The 17,604-nt window shown below is 31.9% G+C and overlaps 1 protein-coding gene across 1 annotated transcript in view; it reads left to right on the forward strand.

Annotated features, from left to right (window-relative positions):
• Positions 1-17,604, forward strand: part of GRIK2 (glutamate ionotropic receptor kainate type subunit 2) — a 476,767-nt gene that overhangs the window by 427,478 nt on the left and 31,685 nt on the right. The window contains exon 13 of the mRNA XM_008058224.2: positions 5,395-5,620. Within this exon, the coding sequence (XP_008056415.1) occupies positions 5,395-5,620 (226 nt within the window). The remainder of the gene's footprint in view (positions 1-5,394; positions 5,621-17,604) is intronic.

Consider the following 17,604-nt stretch of genomic DNA (forward strand, 5'->3'; position numbering starts at 1 on the left):
CAATCTAGCTCCTTTCTTTACTTTTTATATTTTAGTGATGGCCAAGTATTACTCTGCATGTTAACTGTTTGTGGTATCTGGAACCTGGTCATTATCTTAAATTGCAGCCTATCATATCAAAGTAATTCAGTAACCATTTTTTTTTTAATATTGCTTGTTCTTGTGAAAGCAAAAAAAAAAAAAATGTACTGAGAAAAGTTAAACCAATAAGGCAGTCCTTATTCAAAGTTGTTCTAAGAAGGGAAAGAAAGATCAGAACTCAGTTTCTGATCTGGTGAAACTCCACAGTTTTAAAGACTGGGGTAAGAGTTTTTAAGAATGTGAGAGTTTTTAAGAGCTGGATAAAGGTGGGATATCATGACCACCTATTTTGCCAATTGACCTCATCCAAAGGAAAAATAACCTTTGTCATATCTTCGTAACAGGAGCTGGTTTTACAACTTGGAACAAGGCACTCTATGAAGTTAGGCTTCTATCATTTCACAGAAACTGAAACGTAGAGGTTCTTTTTTCTTGACCTTTCACAAAGATGACTCCAGGCATTCCAGAAAGAGTCCTGAGATGTAAAACTAGCAAAAGACTTTCAAAAGGATTTACATCTCAAAGGGACAAAGTAAAAATTTACCTTTACAAGAATTCTAAAGTGAATGATTTAAGAAAAGGGAGTGAAAGGACCTTGGTTTAAGCCATGCCAATCATGTAAAAGGCAGGTGAGAATAAGACAATGATCTGGAGGCAGGATGGAGCCAATCAAAAGTTAGGAAAGCTGAGGGAAACCTTCAGGTCACCTTGGTTACCCCCTGTCTATTTGTCTGTCATTTTCTAGTACCCTGTTCCTTGACTCTTGATACCTCAAAGAAAATTTTCTTTGATTATCTCTTTAATGAAGTTCATCTACAAGGCAGCATCTGCTATCTCTTACTCTCATTAACTACTTTCTCTTACTTTAGAACATTCTTGGTGTTCTGAGTGCAACAATGCATTTCAAGGTGTTTTTTATTGTTGTTGTTTTTGCATCTGTGTGATATCTTTTACTTCTTTAAGGACATTCATATCAATTTTTGTTTGTTTTCATCTTCGTATTTTATGTTAGGATTTCTACACAAATATTTTGTTATCCTTGGTTGTCTGATCATATTTAATCACTTTTAAAAGGCTGACTGCAGCTCTGGATGCTTACTCACAGCTAACTCTGGATGCTGTTTTTAAGACACCCTTTCAATAGATTCTGCTTTTCTCTGACTCATGCTTATTCTGGCTTTGAAGGAGATGTAGAATTGCCAATTTCTGGACCTTTGTGAAATGGGGTGAATTCAAAAGGCTGGTTAACTCAATTACAATTTATTTATCTACTTTTCAGTTTTCAAAGTTTTGTTTTTGTTGCAACATGTTTCGTCCTATTTTTTCCTCATGGTTTCATGCCATAGGAGAGAGTATGTGTTCAACCTGTCATGTTTACCAGAGTTCTTGATATTTTAAAGCAAAATAACACATGAGCATTTGGCAGTAGTATACTTTCTTTTAAAAAAAATGCTTAGCATTACGAAAAATCTTACCGTTGAATAGAGCATTTACATATGATGTCTTATTTGATCTTCACAATAACCCGGTGAGTATTGCAGGGATATTTGACTACTATGTAAGCAAATTCAAAAAGATTAAGTGACTTGCATGAAACATATAGTATAGTAATAAGAGATATAGAGTTAGTGATCATTACTTCTAACTGAGCCCTACTTTATTCTGAATTTATCTACATATTGCTAAAGTGAAGATAATCAATTATTTGTGAGTGGTCAAATTTATAGAGAAAACAGTATCCTAAGCTTCATATTTAGTCTGAGTGTGTTTCAAGTACTTTTTTTAGATTCTGTTTAAGCTGTCTTTAAATTTAAGGCTTTCAGTAAAATTAATGCTATAATATTTTTGTTTTTAAACCTGTGATTTACTATATTCTTTTCTTTACTAAAAACAATAGCAGTAATAAAATTGTTAGGAAATGTTAAGGATTAGTCTTCCTGTCGCAATAGGTAAGAGTTGAATGGCTCCATAGGAAATTTCATTTGATTCATATGTCTTTTCGGGGAGTGATCAACGTGGATAATACAAATTGATTAGCCTCAATGCAAGAGATTAGATGATAGAAAGGCTGGTGGTACATATTTCATCTAGCACTGACAACATGCAGAGTAATGAAAGTTAGAGTAAAGCCATTTATATAATTATAAAATGTTCTCTTTCTGCTTTCCTGTACTTATCTGTAGAATTCTAGAGAAATCAAGCAACAATCACCTCCTCCCCAAACATACACACACACACACACCAGTCTACAAAGTCAGTGATAACTTTTAGTCATATCTCCTATATCTTTTCTGCACATAATGGTGTTTTACAGCCATCATTTAGAACTGTAAAGAAGAAACTGTGCTAAATTGGAAATTGAGATCAAAGAACAGCAACAACAAAAAAATGAACAAGCTAAAGAGGAGTATCAAGGGAAAACCTCCAGGTTCAGAGTGCCTGGTGTGTGACCGGCAGATAATCATATTTTTAAAATTAGGCTTCTATATTTATTAAGTGAATCAAAAAATTGGGGTGACTTTTCTATTTAAATGTAGTTTTCAGTTATAAGAATAATGAAAATGCTTATTTTTTTCAGACAGGAAGGTAGGTGAATGAAGATGCACAAACATTTTAGATAATAGATTTCTGGAAATAAACAATTAAGAAATAAGGTACTAAAATAAGAATGGAAAATAGAAAATTATTAGTTTCAAAGTGAGTGCTTTCTAGAAAGTGCTCAGAAAAATAAAAAATGATTGTTAGAAAATGTTTCAAGAATTTAAATAAAATATTTATTTTGCAAAATTCTTATATCAATTAAAGGTTAGTATTGCAGAGTAGATATTTTAAATGTAAAATACTTTACATTAATTTAAAACTAAGTTATATATATTTCTAAATGGTAGAACAGCAATATTTCTTATAGTTCATTTTCGGGTGTCTAAAAACATTTAATGTGTTTGCAGCATGAACTATAGCAACACATTCACAATGAATGTATTCATGTACTATTATAAAATATAATTATCTTTTTGAAAATTATTTATGATATCTCAATGGTATTTAAATTACAAAATGCTATTTTTAATATTTTAAAAAGTAAAAAATATATTGATACTACTTAAATGATTAGTGGCATTATAATCATTATGTCCTCCCTTTCTTTGAAACAAAAATGCTCGTCCTTAAGTTTTATTTACAATGAACTCTTATCAGTGGATGAAATATATCATGGAGTGGAAATCACACACACACACACACACACACACACACACACACACACACACACACACAAAACAGTCAATAAAGGCTGTGTTGACTTTTAGTCATATTGCCCATATCTTTTCTGCACAGAGTTGTAACTTACAACCATAATTGAGAGTTGTAAAGAGGAAACTGTGTTAGACTGGAAACTGAGGTCAAAGAACAACAACAATTAAAAAGTAAACAAGCTAGAGCAATACAATGAATAAACTAATGTTTTTATATCTGAAATAAAGAAGGGAATTTAGTAAATTTTATGACCACTACCTGTAGAAATAACTTTATATACATTTTATTAGATTTCTACTTGATTTTGACTTCTGAGAGTACATTCATGTTATAATACTGATGACTTACTTTTGAAGATGTTCTTTTTTAATTGTCAAATGATGAGTGCAAAGTTTTGATTATAGCAATGTTGTGTGGTATCATTTGTAGGATTGTGTTTATCTACTGTCAGTACCAGTTCACTAAATCAAAAATGATGTCCTTTTTATTTCTTTACATAAAATGTCTTCAATCTTCAGGTGAGTTCTAATTTTTGTTTTATATTTGAGTCTCACTTAATCCGGAATATTAGGAGAAAATAATTTTTCTCCTAATATTAGTCTAAACTCTCCTACTTATGTTACTGATTTTGACAGACAAAGGAGACTGTGCAAATTCTCATTTTTTGTCTTAATGATCTCAATAAAAATTTCAAATTTTTTGCATTTTCCCTTTTTAGTTCGAAGCTTTGATTATTTTACCTGAAAAAAAAAGACAGGTGATCATAGCTACCCAAGCTATAATCCTATCAGTCTTATTCCATCTGCTTCTGCCATTTTCTTTCAAATGTTGGCCCATTGTTCTCTTTGTATGTCTTAGTATTTCTAAAGGTTTTCATTTCTACCACATCTTAGCCCTGATGTTATTCTTGGCATTATAAAGTACTCACTGTGCCTTTAGTTTGTTTTTCCTAGTAAATTACAAGGTATTTCTTTTCATTGTATTATTGAAATATTTTCAGGATTTTTATCAGTATTATTGTGTATCTGCCTTTTAGTGGAAGTAGTGGTGATATCGCATTTGGCCTTGTGCATGTGAAAATAAAAAACACACAATCTATAAAAAAATTACATACCTATTTGTTTAAAAATAGTTGAACATATTTAAAAATAGTTGAACATAGTTAACCAACCAGTTTGATGAATATCCTTTTTATGTTTATAGCTTCAGTGTTTTTTTCTGTATTTGTGTAAAAATTAAATCAAGATAAGAATTTCACAGATGAGCTTTCAAAAAGCAGATGCTAACCCTTCATTTTTAATTTTACCAGTGTTTCTGAACAAAATTTTATTTTTTTAGTAATGGAATCTTAGCAAAGCCCAACTGAGAATTTTCAGTTGAATATAAAAACGATTCAATTTTATTGGTCTAGGAATCTTTAGTTATTTAGTAAACTAAATAATAGAGATTTTTAGTTCTTCTGGGGCAGGCTAAAGGGATTCTGTGGTGATCAGATTGTTTCTCAGTGGAAATGTACTCATTCTTGTTTATAACAAATTCCGTTCATCTCTTCAACCCATACCTTTGTGTATCCTTGGGCTTTAATGTGGCATCTGTGTTATGGTCAACTAAGTTGGAGAAAAACAAACTGTTGCAATCTTACAATGTCAATCTGTGTAAGTGTCTCGCTCTTCCAAATGTATTGTTATAGTAATATGGAAAATACAATTATACACATGAAATACTAAGGTAAGAAGCAAGCACAAAGGACCCTCCCTATTAATCTTGTTTTATCTACCTTTGGCGACTTACTAAGTTGTATTTTTAGCATTATAACACTGTAAATATATTTATTGAATAAATCTGTACTATACCTGGAAATGTGATGAAGAATTACTGTGATAAACTTTTTTTACAGATTTTGATTTGGGGTGGGGTATATATATCCCTATTATTAGTAATATAATTATAAGGTGTTATGAGTACATGAAATATAGTCAATTGTGTCTAAACATTGTAGGACCACATGGAAACAAAGAAATACCTTCCTAATGATCAAATATATTTTATTTTCCTCAGAAATCAAAAATCTCCACGTATGACAAAATGTGGGCTTTTATGAGTAGCAGGAGGCAGTCAGTACTGGTCAAAAGTAATGAAGAAGGAATCCAGCGAGTCCTCACCTCGGATTATGCTTTCCTAATGGAGTCAACAACCATTGAGTTTGTTACCCAGCGGAACTGTAACCTGACACAGATTGGCGGCCTTATAGACTCCAAAGGTTATGGCGTTGGCACTCCCATGGGTAGGTTATATGTCAGCCACTTGTTCTTTGTTCATTAATCTGAGTTGCTGTGAGAAGGGGGAAAAACAGTGCCTCCACACATGCCACTGGGAATTTTGTTTTAACCAAATGCAACCTGCTACCTTATGTTATTGAATAAAAATAGGTTAACAATTTGGACATATGCTTCCAAACGGAGAAGTGAAAAAAGAAAAAGTAATTTATATCAAAATGGTCAGTAGACATTTTTAATGTGTCAGCATTGAAAAACCCACAGTATCCCCTAAAGAATCTTTGTTTCTCAATCTTGCATTTAAAAAATTGATTGATGGATAAAGTTTTTGTAATAATATATTTCTTCTGTGTTGTGGCTTATGAGTATACTATTTGACTTAGAGAGGTAACTAAAAGAGTGAGGCACAAATGGTTTCTGTGAATATTATTTTAATAGTTTCACTTAAAGATAAGGTACAGGTAGCAGACTATTTAACCAATGATACATCTAAACTATTTGACACACAGGGTTAATTGTTTTTAACATCCCCCTCCTTCTTATGACAAATTTTTTTTTCAGTTAAAATAATATGATGAAATGAAGAGTCATAATTTACAGAAAAAAATTGTATTATATGTGTACAAACATATATAAGTATATATATCTTTATGCCATAAATGCATGATAGATACTATATCCCCAATATATTGCCATAGTTATGTGTTGAGAAGGACTCAAACCTTGGGATTCTCCATAGTTGGGTCAGATACTGTTCTTTCCCTCGGCAAGAATCACACACTAAACCCAGAAACTTCCTGAATTATCGCACCACTTACTTGAAATTTGCAGTGCAGTTTCTTTGATAACTTTTGAAATGTGCTCTTTTTTGTGAAAATTATGTATTCTTAAGAAAAGAGTCTGATAATGTGTGATTAAGTACCATCGTGTATTATTTTACACACTGAGGTTCCAGACTTTTCCTTGTCACTTATTATGCTCTTGTTCAGGTCATATATTTATGGCCTCTAGCTCTCATTTTTAAATTAGTAAAATAAGAAGGCAGTACTATCAGTATTAATATGTAAATGCTAAAATTATAATAATTTGGCAAATAATGTGCTTTACAGATTCCCAGAGTTTGGTCTAAATTAGACTAGAACTCTATGGAAAAAGATGGTTACCTGATGTCTTGGAATACATTTTTAAAAAGCAGGCACATTCTTAAAGTAGGTATGAGAGGTGAAAACATTGATTTGTGAGGCTCCATTTACCCAATAGTTTCATTTGGGAAGAGCTGAAATAAACAAATGCATTTTTTAGTGTCGTTTCATAAAGGAATGGGACTCTTGTTTTATCCAATTATGCTGCCTTTAAAAAAAAGGAGAAAGTTATCTCACATTCATTCCTGTTCCTTTTGTAAGTTTTATATCAGCTTGAGCTTTGATTGCTTCATGTTGTGTTTCTGGTGGCTCAACAACTTGAATACATCAGGCATCTTCAACATTCTCATAGAGGAAATTGCTGACTAATCTTAGGCAACTAGAGTCAACAAAACTTGAGTTTTTCATTTATTTTTTTACTTGTTTTGTGAACCCAATATATCAATGTTGCAGGACTGTCTATTTCATGCTGTTTTGCTCTAAGGGAAGAGTAGCTAAATATAAATCAATATAGTACATTATACAAATCTAAAAACCCACTGGGATGTTTTAGATGTGAAAACTGTTTTTTGAAAAAGAAAGATAATAGTTGAATCAGTTTTAAGGAAATTCTCTGCTATAGTTTGTTGGAAGCATAAAATGAGCAATTTTTTATTCCTTCTGATCCCTGACATGGTTAAAAGGTGTTGACTTATTTTACAAGTACAATCTATTACACAGTAGAGTGACTATAGCGAATAACAAAGTATAGCTAGAAGAGAATTACAAGATAGCTAGAAGAGAAATTTTTGAATGCTATGGCCACAAAAAAGATACCATTTAAAGTGGTAGATATGCTAATTACCCTTGTATGACCATTATGCTTGCATTGAAACATCACATTGTAACCCATAAGTATGTACAATTATTTTGTCAGTTATAAATAATACATCAAGAGCAAGTCAAAACATTAATAGATACATAAATAATATTTTAATTTAACTTTTTTTCTCTTTTAATTTTTATTTGAAATTGTGGGGTACAATTCAGGGCTAGGTATACAAACGTTCCTTGTGCAGGTACCCTTATTGATGAGTTGTGCTCCGTTTCCCCAAGCAGATATCAACTACTGTCAATCCCAGCTCCCTAATTTTACTTTTTAAGTTGGGGAAGATACTAGGTAGAGCATTTGGGATTTCTGTCTTTTTCTAATTTTAAGCTTATCTTGCAGATAAGGTAGGAGAACAAAAAGAGTTTGAACTGTAAGTCGGAGGATGTAGATTTTATTTTCTTTTTAATCTGTTCAGCTCTTGACTGATCAAATGAACTCTTGCCTTTCTGAAGAAAGTAGAGTTAGTATGGAGAGTATTTATTGATATTGACATGGGCTCTGATATGAGAAATTTATAAAAACTTACTTGGTCCGGGCGAGGTGGTTCAAGTCTGGGCAACTTGGTGAGACCTTGTTTCTACAATAAATAAAAAAATTAGCCAGGTATGATGACGTGTGCCTGTAGTTCCAGTTGCTTGGAAGGCTGAGGTAGAAGGATCACCTGAGTCTAGCAGGTCGAGGCTGCAGCAGCGAAGGGCATGCCACTGCACATCGGCCTGGGCAACTCATGGATACTCTTCAGATAAAAAGTTTCCAGTAATTTCTAACTTATTATTTCATACCTCTGCTATAAATATTGTTTTATAAGTTATATTTATTTAGTCATTAATAAACACAATAATTCACAACTTTAGTACTGGAATGAGATTCTGACTTCTCATAGACTTTAAACCAGCACCATAATCTGCATTTCTCAACTAGTTAATTGGTATTTGCCTTTTATGTTATCATTGCCCAAACATATTGAAGCTGGTTAGTAATATATTATATTTATTTAGTTTTAAAATTATATTTAATCATAAACAAAAAAGAAATATGTTTAGATGTAAAATGTTATTTGAGGCTCCTGCTCTTTTCTCAGAAACAGTTAGTGAGATAAATATATTTAAAGCAGAGCAGTATGGACTCTGTTATTAGAAAATGTAGATTAATTTCATAAATTCCATAGGACTTTTAACTTCTATAATCAGGACAAATACACCATAGTAAAAATTTTATCTTTATTAACATTCTGTGTGTGATCAAAGAAAGAAACTTCTTTTTTTTTTTTCCTTTTATTATTGCTCAAGTTTTGGCATATTGTCACAGAAACATATGTTGTTTGGTGAGGAAATTCAAACAGAAAACACCATGCCTCTTTCAGAGTGGGAGATTAGAAAAAAAATTAAAAGTGTACATATTCTCGCTTCTTTTTTTTTTTTTTTTTTTTAATCTAAATTCATACATCTTCTTCTTAGCCTGCCAGGCCTCCTTCTGTGTGATTCATTTAGGGCCCTCACCATCACTATTCATCACTCAGAGTGTGATGATTACTGCCCAAGGTGTGTTGTGAGATCGCTGAATGACTCAGATATAAGCTATTTAATTAGGAAAGCTCTGTTTACACAAAACTACCTTAGTGCAGCAATCAACAGTGATGTGAAGGTAAATGCTAAATAGACTTTAGCTGGTTTAATTAAGTTTGGGGTAGTATTAAATCCATTTCATAGCTTTTCTGACTGCAGCAATGTTATTTTAATGGGCACTTACCGTATGGTAGATTTTTTTTAGGTATTCTTACTCATACTAAGTTCACTGAACTTATTTCATTTTTTTTTTTCTTTTTAAAAAAGCTCTGGGTGAGATAAAAGCAAAGAGCAAATCACAGCAATTTCATTGAGAAAGTTTAAAATGTGTGAGCAGTTGCAGCTTGTCTGTTAATCCACCGTAGGTGCTCATCTGTCTATCTGAAATGGGAGCAGTTCTCCTCAAGGGCATTTTTGGCTGCAATGCATCTCTCCAGACTGCATAGGCTCTAAACCTTCTTGGCTTCTGCTTTTTGAATGTTGAACGCATACTGCACGTCGAGGACTAGGCAGACTCAGCAGTCCATGAGCTGGTAGGAAGCAGCTGTCCAGAAAAAATATTCATTAGGCCAGTTGGTGTGATTTTGCTTTGCTTTATTCAATTTGGTAGAAATATGATAAAATGACTCAAGGGCTCATTAAAACAATTTCTATTTTTAGCAGTGAATTAGTAGCATGCTTCTTACATTTGTTAGTTCCCTCACGATCTTAATTACATGTGTGATATATGTGGCAGCTGAGAAAAGGATGGAGGGAATTGTGCTCATGTCTGTGCATGTTGTCAATAGCAGAATTTTCTATAATCTCAGTTGTTCTCATTGGTATTAAATCATTAGTAAATTTCAAACAGTCAGTGTGTAATTATTTCAGTCAATGAGTAATCATTTCTGTGAACAAAATTCAAAAACTCTTAGCAATATCATAGTTATAGAATTATTGAAATATACAAATGTAAAGATGAAGTGGATATATTTATAATGCCCTATGATATCAAGGTTAAGTTAAAAACAAATTCACTATACCCAAAGCTGTTATGTATATTTTATATCTATCATTTTTACTAATGTAATTGTAAATATTGAGATCTATTCTTACTTAATAATTAAATTTAATATTACCTTTACAAAGTGATGTTTTAAAACACTTTTATGTAAAGAATATCAAATAGCAGTAGAATTGTGAATAATTCCTAAGCAATTTTTTCTCATTATGTCTTTACCTAAAATTAGCCTAAAGTAAAAAATATAGCAATTGGTTGTATTATTGACTTTTTATGGTAGAATGCACCACTATGACATATGAACCACATGAAACTTCCTTTTTTCACTTCTATCTTCTAATGTTAAACACATAAAATTTGCTTTTTTACAAAAAATTCTCATTATTTGAAGAAGTAAGAGATGTAGAATTGGTACCAGAGGAAACATGTTATTTGTTTGAGGCAGATTTCAGTGTTTATAAAAATAGAAATCAGTATGAGAAGCATGTTTTTCCCTGTTTTGCTCACCATCCATTTCTAAAATTCCCAATTCATCATATAATAAGTACTGTAATATTCATCGTTATGGATGCATAAAATTGCCAGCCTTCAGTTTTTCAGTTTTACTGAAATAAATGAATACATTTGTCTTCATTAGTTTAACATAATGCACAAAATTGATGCAAATTATGCATCCTTCTGCAGGTCAACCATTCCATTAAAATGCGTTCTATTTTCTTGTTGCATAAGCAGCAAAATTTTTATGTCTGTGAAGTGATTTTTGCAAAGCTAAATCTAGGTCTAATAATTTTCAGAGACTGAAAACAAAAAAAGTCAAATTACACCTGTAGAAGCTGTACATTCTTGGTTTATTTGTTAAAGTCTAGATTGCGTGTCACTGAAAACAAATGAGTCTCAGTAAGCTATGACCGCTCCATAGACATCATCAACAGACACTACGTGCTAGAATCTAGAAAGATCCAAGAGGGAATTTGATGACTTGTGAACACTATTGTGAACATTCATCATTAATATTGTAACTCTTGGTACCTAAACAATGTAGAAATGGGTAATTCTCATAAAACAGAGCTAGTTCTGACAGGTTATATCACAAAGATTGGACCGTCTAATTTATGTATTTAATGTTTTGTACTTATTAGTTTTGGACCATTGATTACATTTTATTTTAAAGTAGTTAGCCCCAGACTAACTAAACCAGACAATCATCCTTTGGTTACCAGAGTTAGATAATATCAGTGAATCACTCTTATTAAAATAAATTCATTAAAACACAGGGGTATAATGCTTAAGTTCTTAATACCAAAACCAAATGCCTTGTATCTGCTGATTCTTGCGTGACAAACATATTCTTAGCATGCTGCACAGAGTATGGGGCCTTTTAACAACTTGTTTGCCAATCTCAGTTTCACCTAGATGTCATATTTATACTAGGTGAAGTTACTGAGCTTCTTTGAGGCTTTGTGTTGCTGTCTATAAGTGGGTATAACCATGTTTGTATAATTGAGCTGTGATAAAGATGAGGCATATTATATTTACAGTGTTTGGATCAGAACATATGTACCATAAAAAATTCTAAAGACATGTTTTTTGAAAAAATATTATCTAATAATTGAAATAACCCATTGGTGATCTCTCTAAATTATTGTGACTTTTAAAAAACTGTCTATTTGCTGTATGCTCAGAAATATTGAATATATTGCAGATAAAGTAGAGTGTTAAAATAGTCCATTGTTAACCAATTAGAAACCTTTTCCTAATGAAACCTTAGATTTTACTACCAGCCAATCAATATATTGTAGATAACTATCATTTGTGGGAAGATTTCTATTACTTTATAAAGTTGAGACAAATTCTATTATAGTATATTATATAAACAGGTAAAATGATTTTCCATCTCAAAACATCTTTTGAATGTTTAGTAAACACAGCCCAAGATTAATTTAAAAAATCATCTTTAAAGATATGTATACTTTCTTTGCATTTGGTCAATCAACAAGAATTTTATCACTCTTCAAACTACTTAGCTGAAAAATCATGAACATAAAATGTAAATATACATCCTCCTCTTTAGGAGACTGATAGAGTGAAACATGTTTAACACACAATAGGAAAAATATACTATTGAACATTAAAAAATGATCTTTTATATAGTATAGGGACTCAGATAAGTGTTTAATGAGGACCAAAGCAGGCAGGATGAATTGAAAAAAGAACTTGATCTATGTAGCCTAAAAGACAGATTGTTTACTCTCTTGAAAAAATTATTCCCTTTATTGATATTGGGGTTCTTAGTCATTAATTGAGATGATAGTTTTATTTAAAAGTGTCCATTTTTTAATGACTTATTTTTGAGATTTCATGTTAGATTTGATGTTTCATATCTAGCATCATAGTGAGGAAATTATTTCTGACATATACATTCCCACTATTCAAATTATTGTATATATACTGATGTCAAATCATAAGAAAGGCAGGGTATACAGGACAAAATTATTTATATTTTCATACCTAGTGTCAGAGTTTCATGATTTAATACTAAAAAAAGACAACAAATCTACTTTACTAGTCACTTTTATAATATATATATATGTGTGTAATATGCCAGAACTAGTGAAAATAGTAGACTGTTTCATTATGGAATAATAACATTTTGCCCTTCATTCTCTTGCTCACAAGTCAGGTAACATTCAGAATACAAATAAAAGCCTACTGTCTATGACACATACTCTTTAATTTGAATTTATTGATACATTGTATGTGTCTCATATAAGCATTTCCTTTTGTGATCTTGGATACCTGAGTATTCTCGTGAGTATTCTACAAATATTCCTTCAATTGAAATGTATTTACATTCTGTTTTACAGATTTGGGATTCAAGAGGGTACATGTGCAGGTTTGTTACACGGATATGTTGCATGATAGTGAGGTTTGGGCTTCTATTGAATACGTCACCCAAAGAGTGAGGATGGTACACATTAGGTAGTTTTGCAACCTCTGCTACCTTTCCCACTCTACCTTTAGGAGCTCCCAGTGTTTGTTATTCTCATCTTTATGTCTGTACCTAGTGCTTAGATCCCACTTCTAAGTGAGAACATGCAGAATTCATTTTTCAGTCTCTGTGTTAATTTTCATAGAATAATGGCCTCCAGTTGCATCCACGTTGATGCAATGGACACGATTTCATTTTCCTTTATGGCTGAGTGGTAGTTCATGATGTATATGTACCATATTTTTCAAAGCCAATATACCATTTATGGGCACCTATATTGGTTTCATGTTTTTACCATTGTGAAGAGTGCTGCAGTAAATATACCAGCGGAGGTATCTTCTTCGCATAACGATTTAGCTCCTTTTTGTGTATACCACGTAGTGGGATAACTGGACCAAAAGATAGATCTGTTTAGTTTTTTGAGAAATCTCCAAACTATTTTCCACCCAGGTTGAACTAGCTTACATTTGTGAGGCTGTCGGGGAAAGGGAATGGTCATAAACTGTTACATTCTGCTAACAGTTTATGACCATTCCCTTTTCCCGACAGCCTCACAAACATCTGTTTGCTGACTTTTTAAATACTAGTTAATCTGACTGGTGTGAGGTGCTCTCTTATTGTGATTTTGATTTGCATTTTGATTAGTGATATTGAACATCTTTTCATGTTTGTGGTTGCTTGTGTGCCTTCTTTTGAGAAGTGTTTTTGGTCCACTTTTTAATGGGTTTATTTGTTTGTTTTTCTGTTAATTTGTTTAATCTCCTTATAGATTCGGGATGTTGGGCCTTTGTCAGATGCATAGTTTGCAATATTACCGCCCATCCTTTAGGTTGTTAATTTACTTTATTGATCGTTTCTACTGCTGTGCAGAAATTTATTGATTAAATCAGGTTCCACTTGTGAGTTTTTGTTTTTACTACATTTGCTTTCCAGGACTTGGTCATAACTTTTTGCCTAATTCAATGTTCAGAAGAGTGTTTTCTACTAGGATTTTTATAGTTTGAGATCTTACATTTAAGTCTTTAAATCTTTGAAAAAACAAAAAACAAAAAAAAACCCTTCTTTGAGTTATTTATATAATAGTGAGGGGAAGTGGTTCAGGTATATTCCTTTGCATATGTCTAGCCAGTTTTTCCAACACCTAAATGGTTGAACAGGGTGTCCTCTCCCCAGTGTTTATTTTTGTAGATTTTTGTCAAAGAACAGTTGGTTGTATATGAGTTGCTTTGTTTATGAATTATCTATTCTGTTTCAGTGGTGTATATGTTTATTTTTGTTCTAGTACCATGCTGTTTTGGTTACTGTAGCCTTATAGTAAAGTTTAAAATCTGGTAATATGAATGCCTCTTACTTTATTCTTTTGCCTTAGGATTGCCTTGACTATTCAGGATGTTTTTTGCTTTCATATAAATTTAAGATGTTGTTTTTTGTAGATCTGTGAAAAAATGATGCTGGTAATTTGATAGGTATTGCATTGAATATGCAGATTACTTTGAACAGTATAAACATTTAACAAGATTTGTTCTTTCCATCCATGAGCATAGAATGCTATTCATTTGTTTGTGTCATCTTCAGTTTCTTTCAGCAGTGTTTTGTAGTGTAGAGACCTTTCACCTCCTTGGCTAGTTATATTCCTAGGTTTTTGTTTTGTTTTGTCTTTAATGTGTGTGTCTGTTGCAAAGTAAATGGGATTGCAGTCTTGATTTGATTCTCTGCTTGAACCTTGTTGGTATATAGAAATGCTACTGATTTTTGAATGTTGATTTGTTTTTGTTTTTTTGAGAAAGCTGGATTTATTGAGAGGACAGAAAAGCTCGCACAGTGGGAGGAGATCCAAGAGTGTTGCCCGAATGTTGATTTTGTATCCTGAGAATTTACTGAAGTCATTTAGCAGGTCTAAGTTTCTTTGGTAGACTCTTTAGGGTTTTCTAGATCTAGAATCAAATCATCTGCAAAGAGAGATCATTTGACTTCCTCTTTTCCTATTTGGATACCTTTTTTTTTTTTGTCTTCCTGATTGCGCTGGCTTGGACTTCCACTACTATGTTAAATATGAGTGGTGAGAGTAGACTGCCTTGACTTCCCATTTCTGCTCACTTGGTGTGATGTTGGCTGTGGGTTTGCCATAACTGACTCTTATTATTTTGAGGTATGCTTCTTTGATCATCATCTCCCCATTCCACCCATCCAAGCCTCTGGAATCACCATTCTACTTACTACTTCTATTAGTTGAATTATGTTAAATTCTAAATGTAAGTTAGACCATGTGATTTTTGTCTCTCTGTGTGTGGCTTATTCCACTTAGGACAAAGTTCTTATATATCATCCATGTTGTCACAAATGACATCATTTCCTTCTTCTTAAAGGTGAATAGTATTCTATGTGTAGATATACCACATTTTTTAATCTATTTGTCTATTGATGGATACTTAGGTTGATTCTATAACTTGGCTATTGTTAAGAAAAAAGAAAGAATACTGCAGTGAGCAATGGAATGCAGACATCTCTTCAACAAACAATTTCAAATCTCTTGGGTAAATAGCCATAAGTGGAAATTTTGTATCATATGGTATTTCTATTTTTAGTTTTTCTAAAACTGTTTTCCATAGTGGCTATACTACTCCACATTTCCACTAGCAATGTGCAATATTTTCTTTTTCTCCATATCATTGACAATATTAGTTATTGGTAGTCTTTTTGATAACAGCCAATCTGACAGGTTTGAGGTGATATCTCATTGTGGTTTTAATTTGCATATCCCTAATGATTAGTAATGCCGAGTTTTTTTTCTTATATCTGTTCACCATTTTTTGGTCTTTTTTTTGAGATATGTCTATTCAAGTTCTTTGCCCATTTTTAATTGGGTTTTCTTGTTATCAAGTTGTTTGAGTTCCTAATATAGCATTGATATGAACACTTTTCTAGATGTAAGACTTGCAAATATTTTTTTCCAAATTTATAGGTTGTCTCTTCATATTGTAAATTGTTTCACTTGCTTTGCAGAAGCTTTTTAGTTTGATGTAATCTCATTTGTCTATTTTTGCTTTTGTTGCATATACTTTTGGTTTCAAATCTGAAAAATCATTGGCCAGACTAATGTCATGAGGTTTTAGCCTTCTGTTTCCTTCTAGTACTTTACAATTTCTGACCTTTTAAGTCTTTAATTCATTTTGAGTCAATTTTTGTAGATGGTATGAAATAAGGGTCCAATTTCATCTTCTGCTTGTGAATATCCAGTTTTGCCAGTACAGTATATTGAAGAGACTATCATATTTTTGTTGCATATTCTTTATGTCTTTGTCATTTGACTGTACATGTACGGATCATTTCTGGACTCTCCAATCTGTTCTGTTAGTGAATGTTATCAATTTTGGGGGCCAGTATCATGCTGTTTTGATCATACTACTTTGTAGTATAATTTAAAACTGAATAGCTATGATGTCTCCAGCTTTGTTCTTTCTGCTCATGCTTGTTTTGACTATTAGAGTTGTGTGTGTGTGGTTACATATGAATTATAAAATTGTTTTTCTTTTTATTAAAAATGACATTGGAATTTTGATAGGGCTTTTATAATCTGTAGATAGACTTGGGTAGCAGGAATGTTTTACAAATATTAATTATTCCAATCCTTGAATAAAAGAGATTCTTCCATCTATTTGTGTTTTCTTTAATTCATTTCATCAATGCTTTATAGTTCCACATAGCACTTTCTCTTTCATTTCTGATCAAATGTATTTGAGACTTCTTTCTTTTTATGTTTTGGTATATCAAGGGTTTTTCTAATTTGCTTATTTTTTCAATGAATTAACTATTGGTTTTATTGATTTTTTTCATTTTCTCTGTTTGATTTACTTCTGTTCTGATTTTTGTGTTTTATTTTCTTCTGCTAACTTTGGATTTAGGTTATACTTCTCTTTTCAACTCCTTGAGTTATAACATTATGCTATTTATTTGAGAGCTGTTTTTTTTTTAAATGTAGACATTTTTGCTATAAACTTCCCTATTAGACTGGCTTTTGCTGTATCCCATAGGCTTTGACATACTGTGTTTGTATTGTCATTTGTCTTAGGGTGTTATGTATATATTTATATAATATATGTATTATATAATATATATTAATTTCTCTTTATTCTTTTACTCATTAGTCGCTTAGGAGCATGTTGTTTTCTTTTTATATATTCATGAATTTTCTAAGATTCCTGCTCTTATTGATTTCTACTTTCATATCATTGTGGTTAGAAGCAATACTAGATAAAATTTCAATCTTGAATTGGCTAAGATTTGTTTTGCGGTCTTTCATATGGCTTATTTTGGAAAATGTTTTATAGGCCGTTCAGAAGAGTGCATATTCTCCATTCTTGGATGTAAAATTCTACATATGATTTGGATTAAAATAAAGTTTAAGTTCAATATTTTCTTTTTTTT

Source organism: Carlito syrichta, unplaced genomic scaffold, assembly GCF_000164805.1.
Source record: "Carlito syrichta isolate Samal-C Ts95f unplaced genomic scaffold, Tarsius_syrichta-2.0.1 Scaffold303260, whole genome shotgun sequence".
Lineage (NCBI taxonomy): Eukaryota > Metazoa > Chordata > Mammalia > Primates > Tarsiidae > Carlito > Carlito syrichta.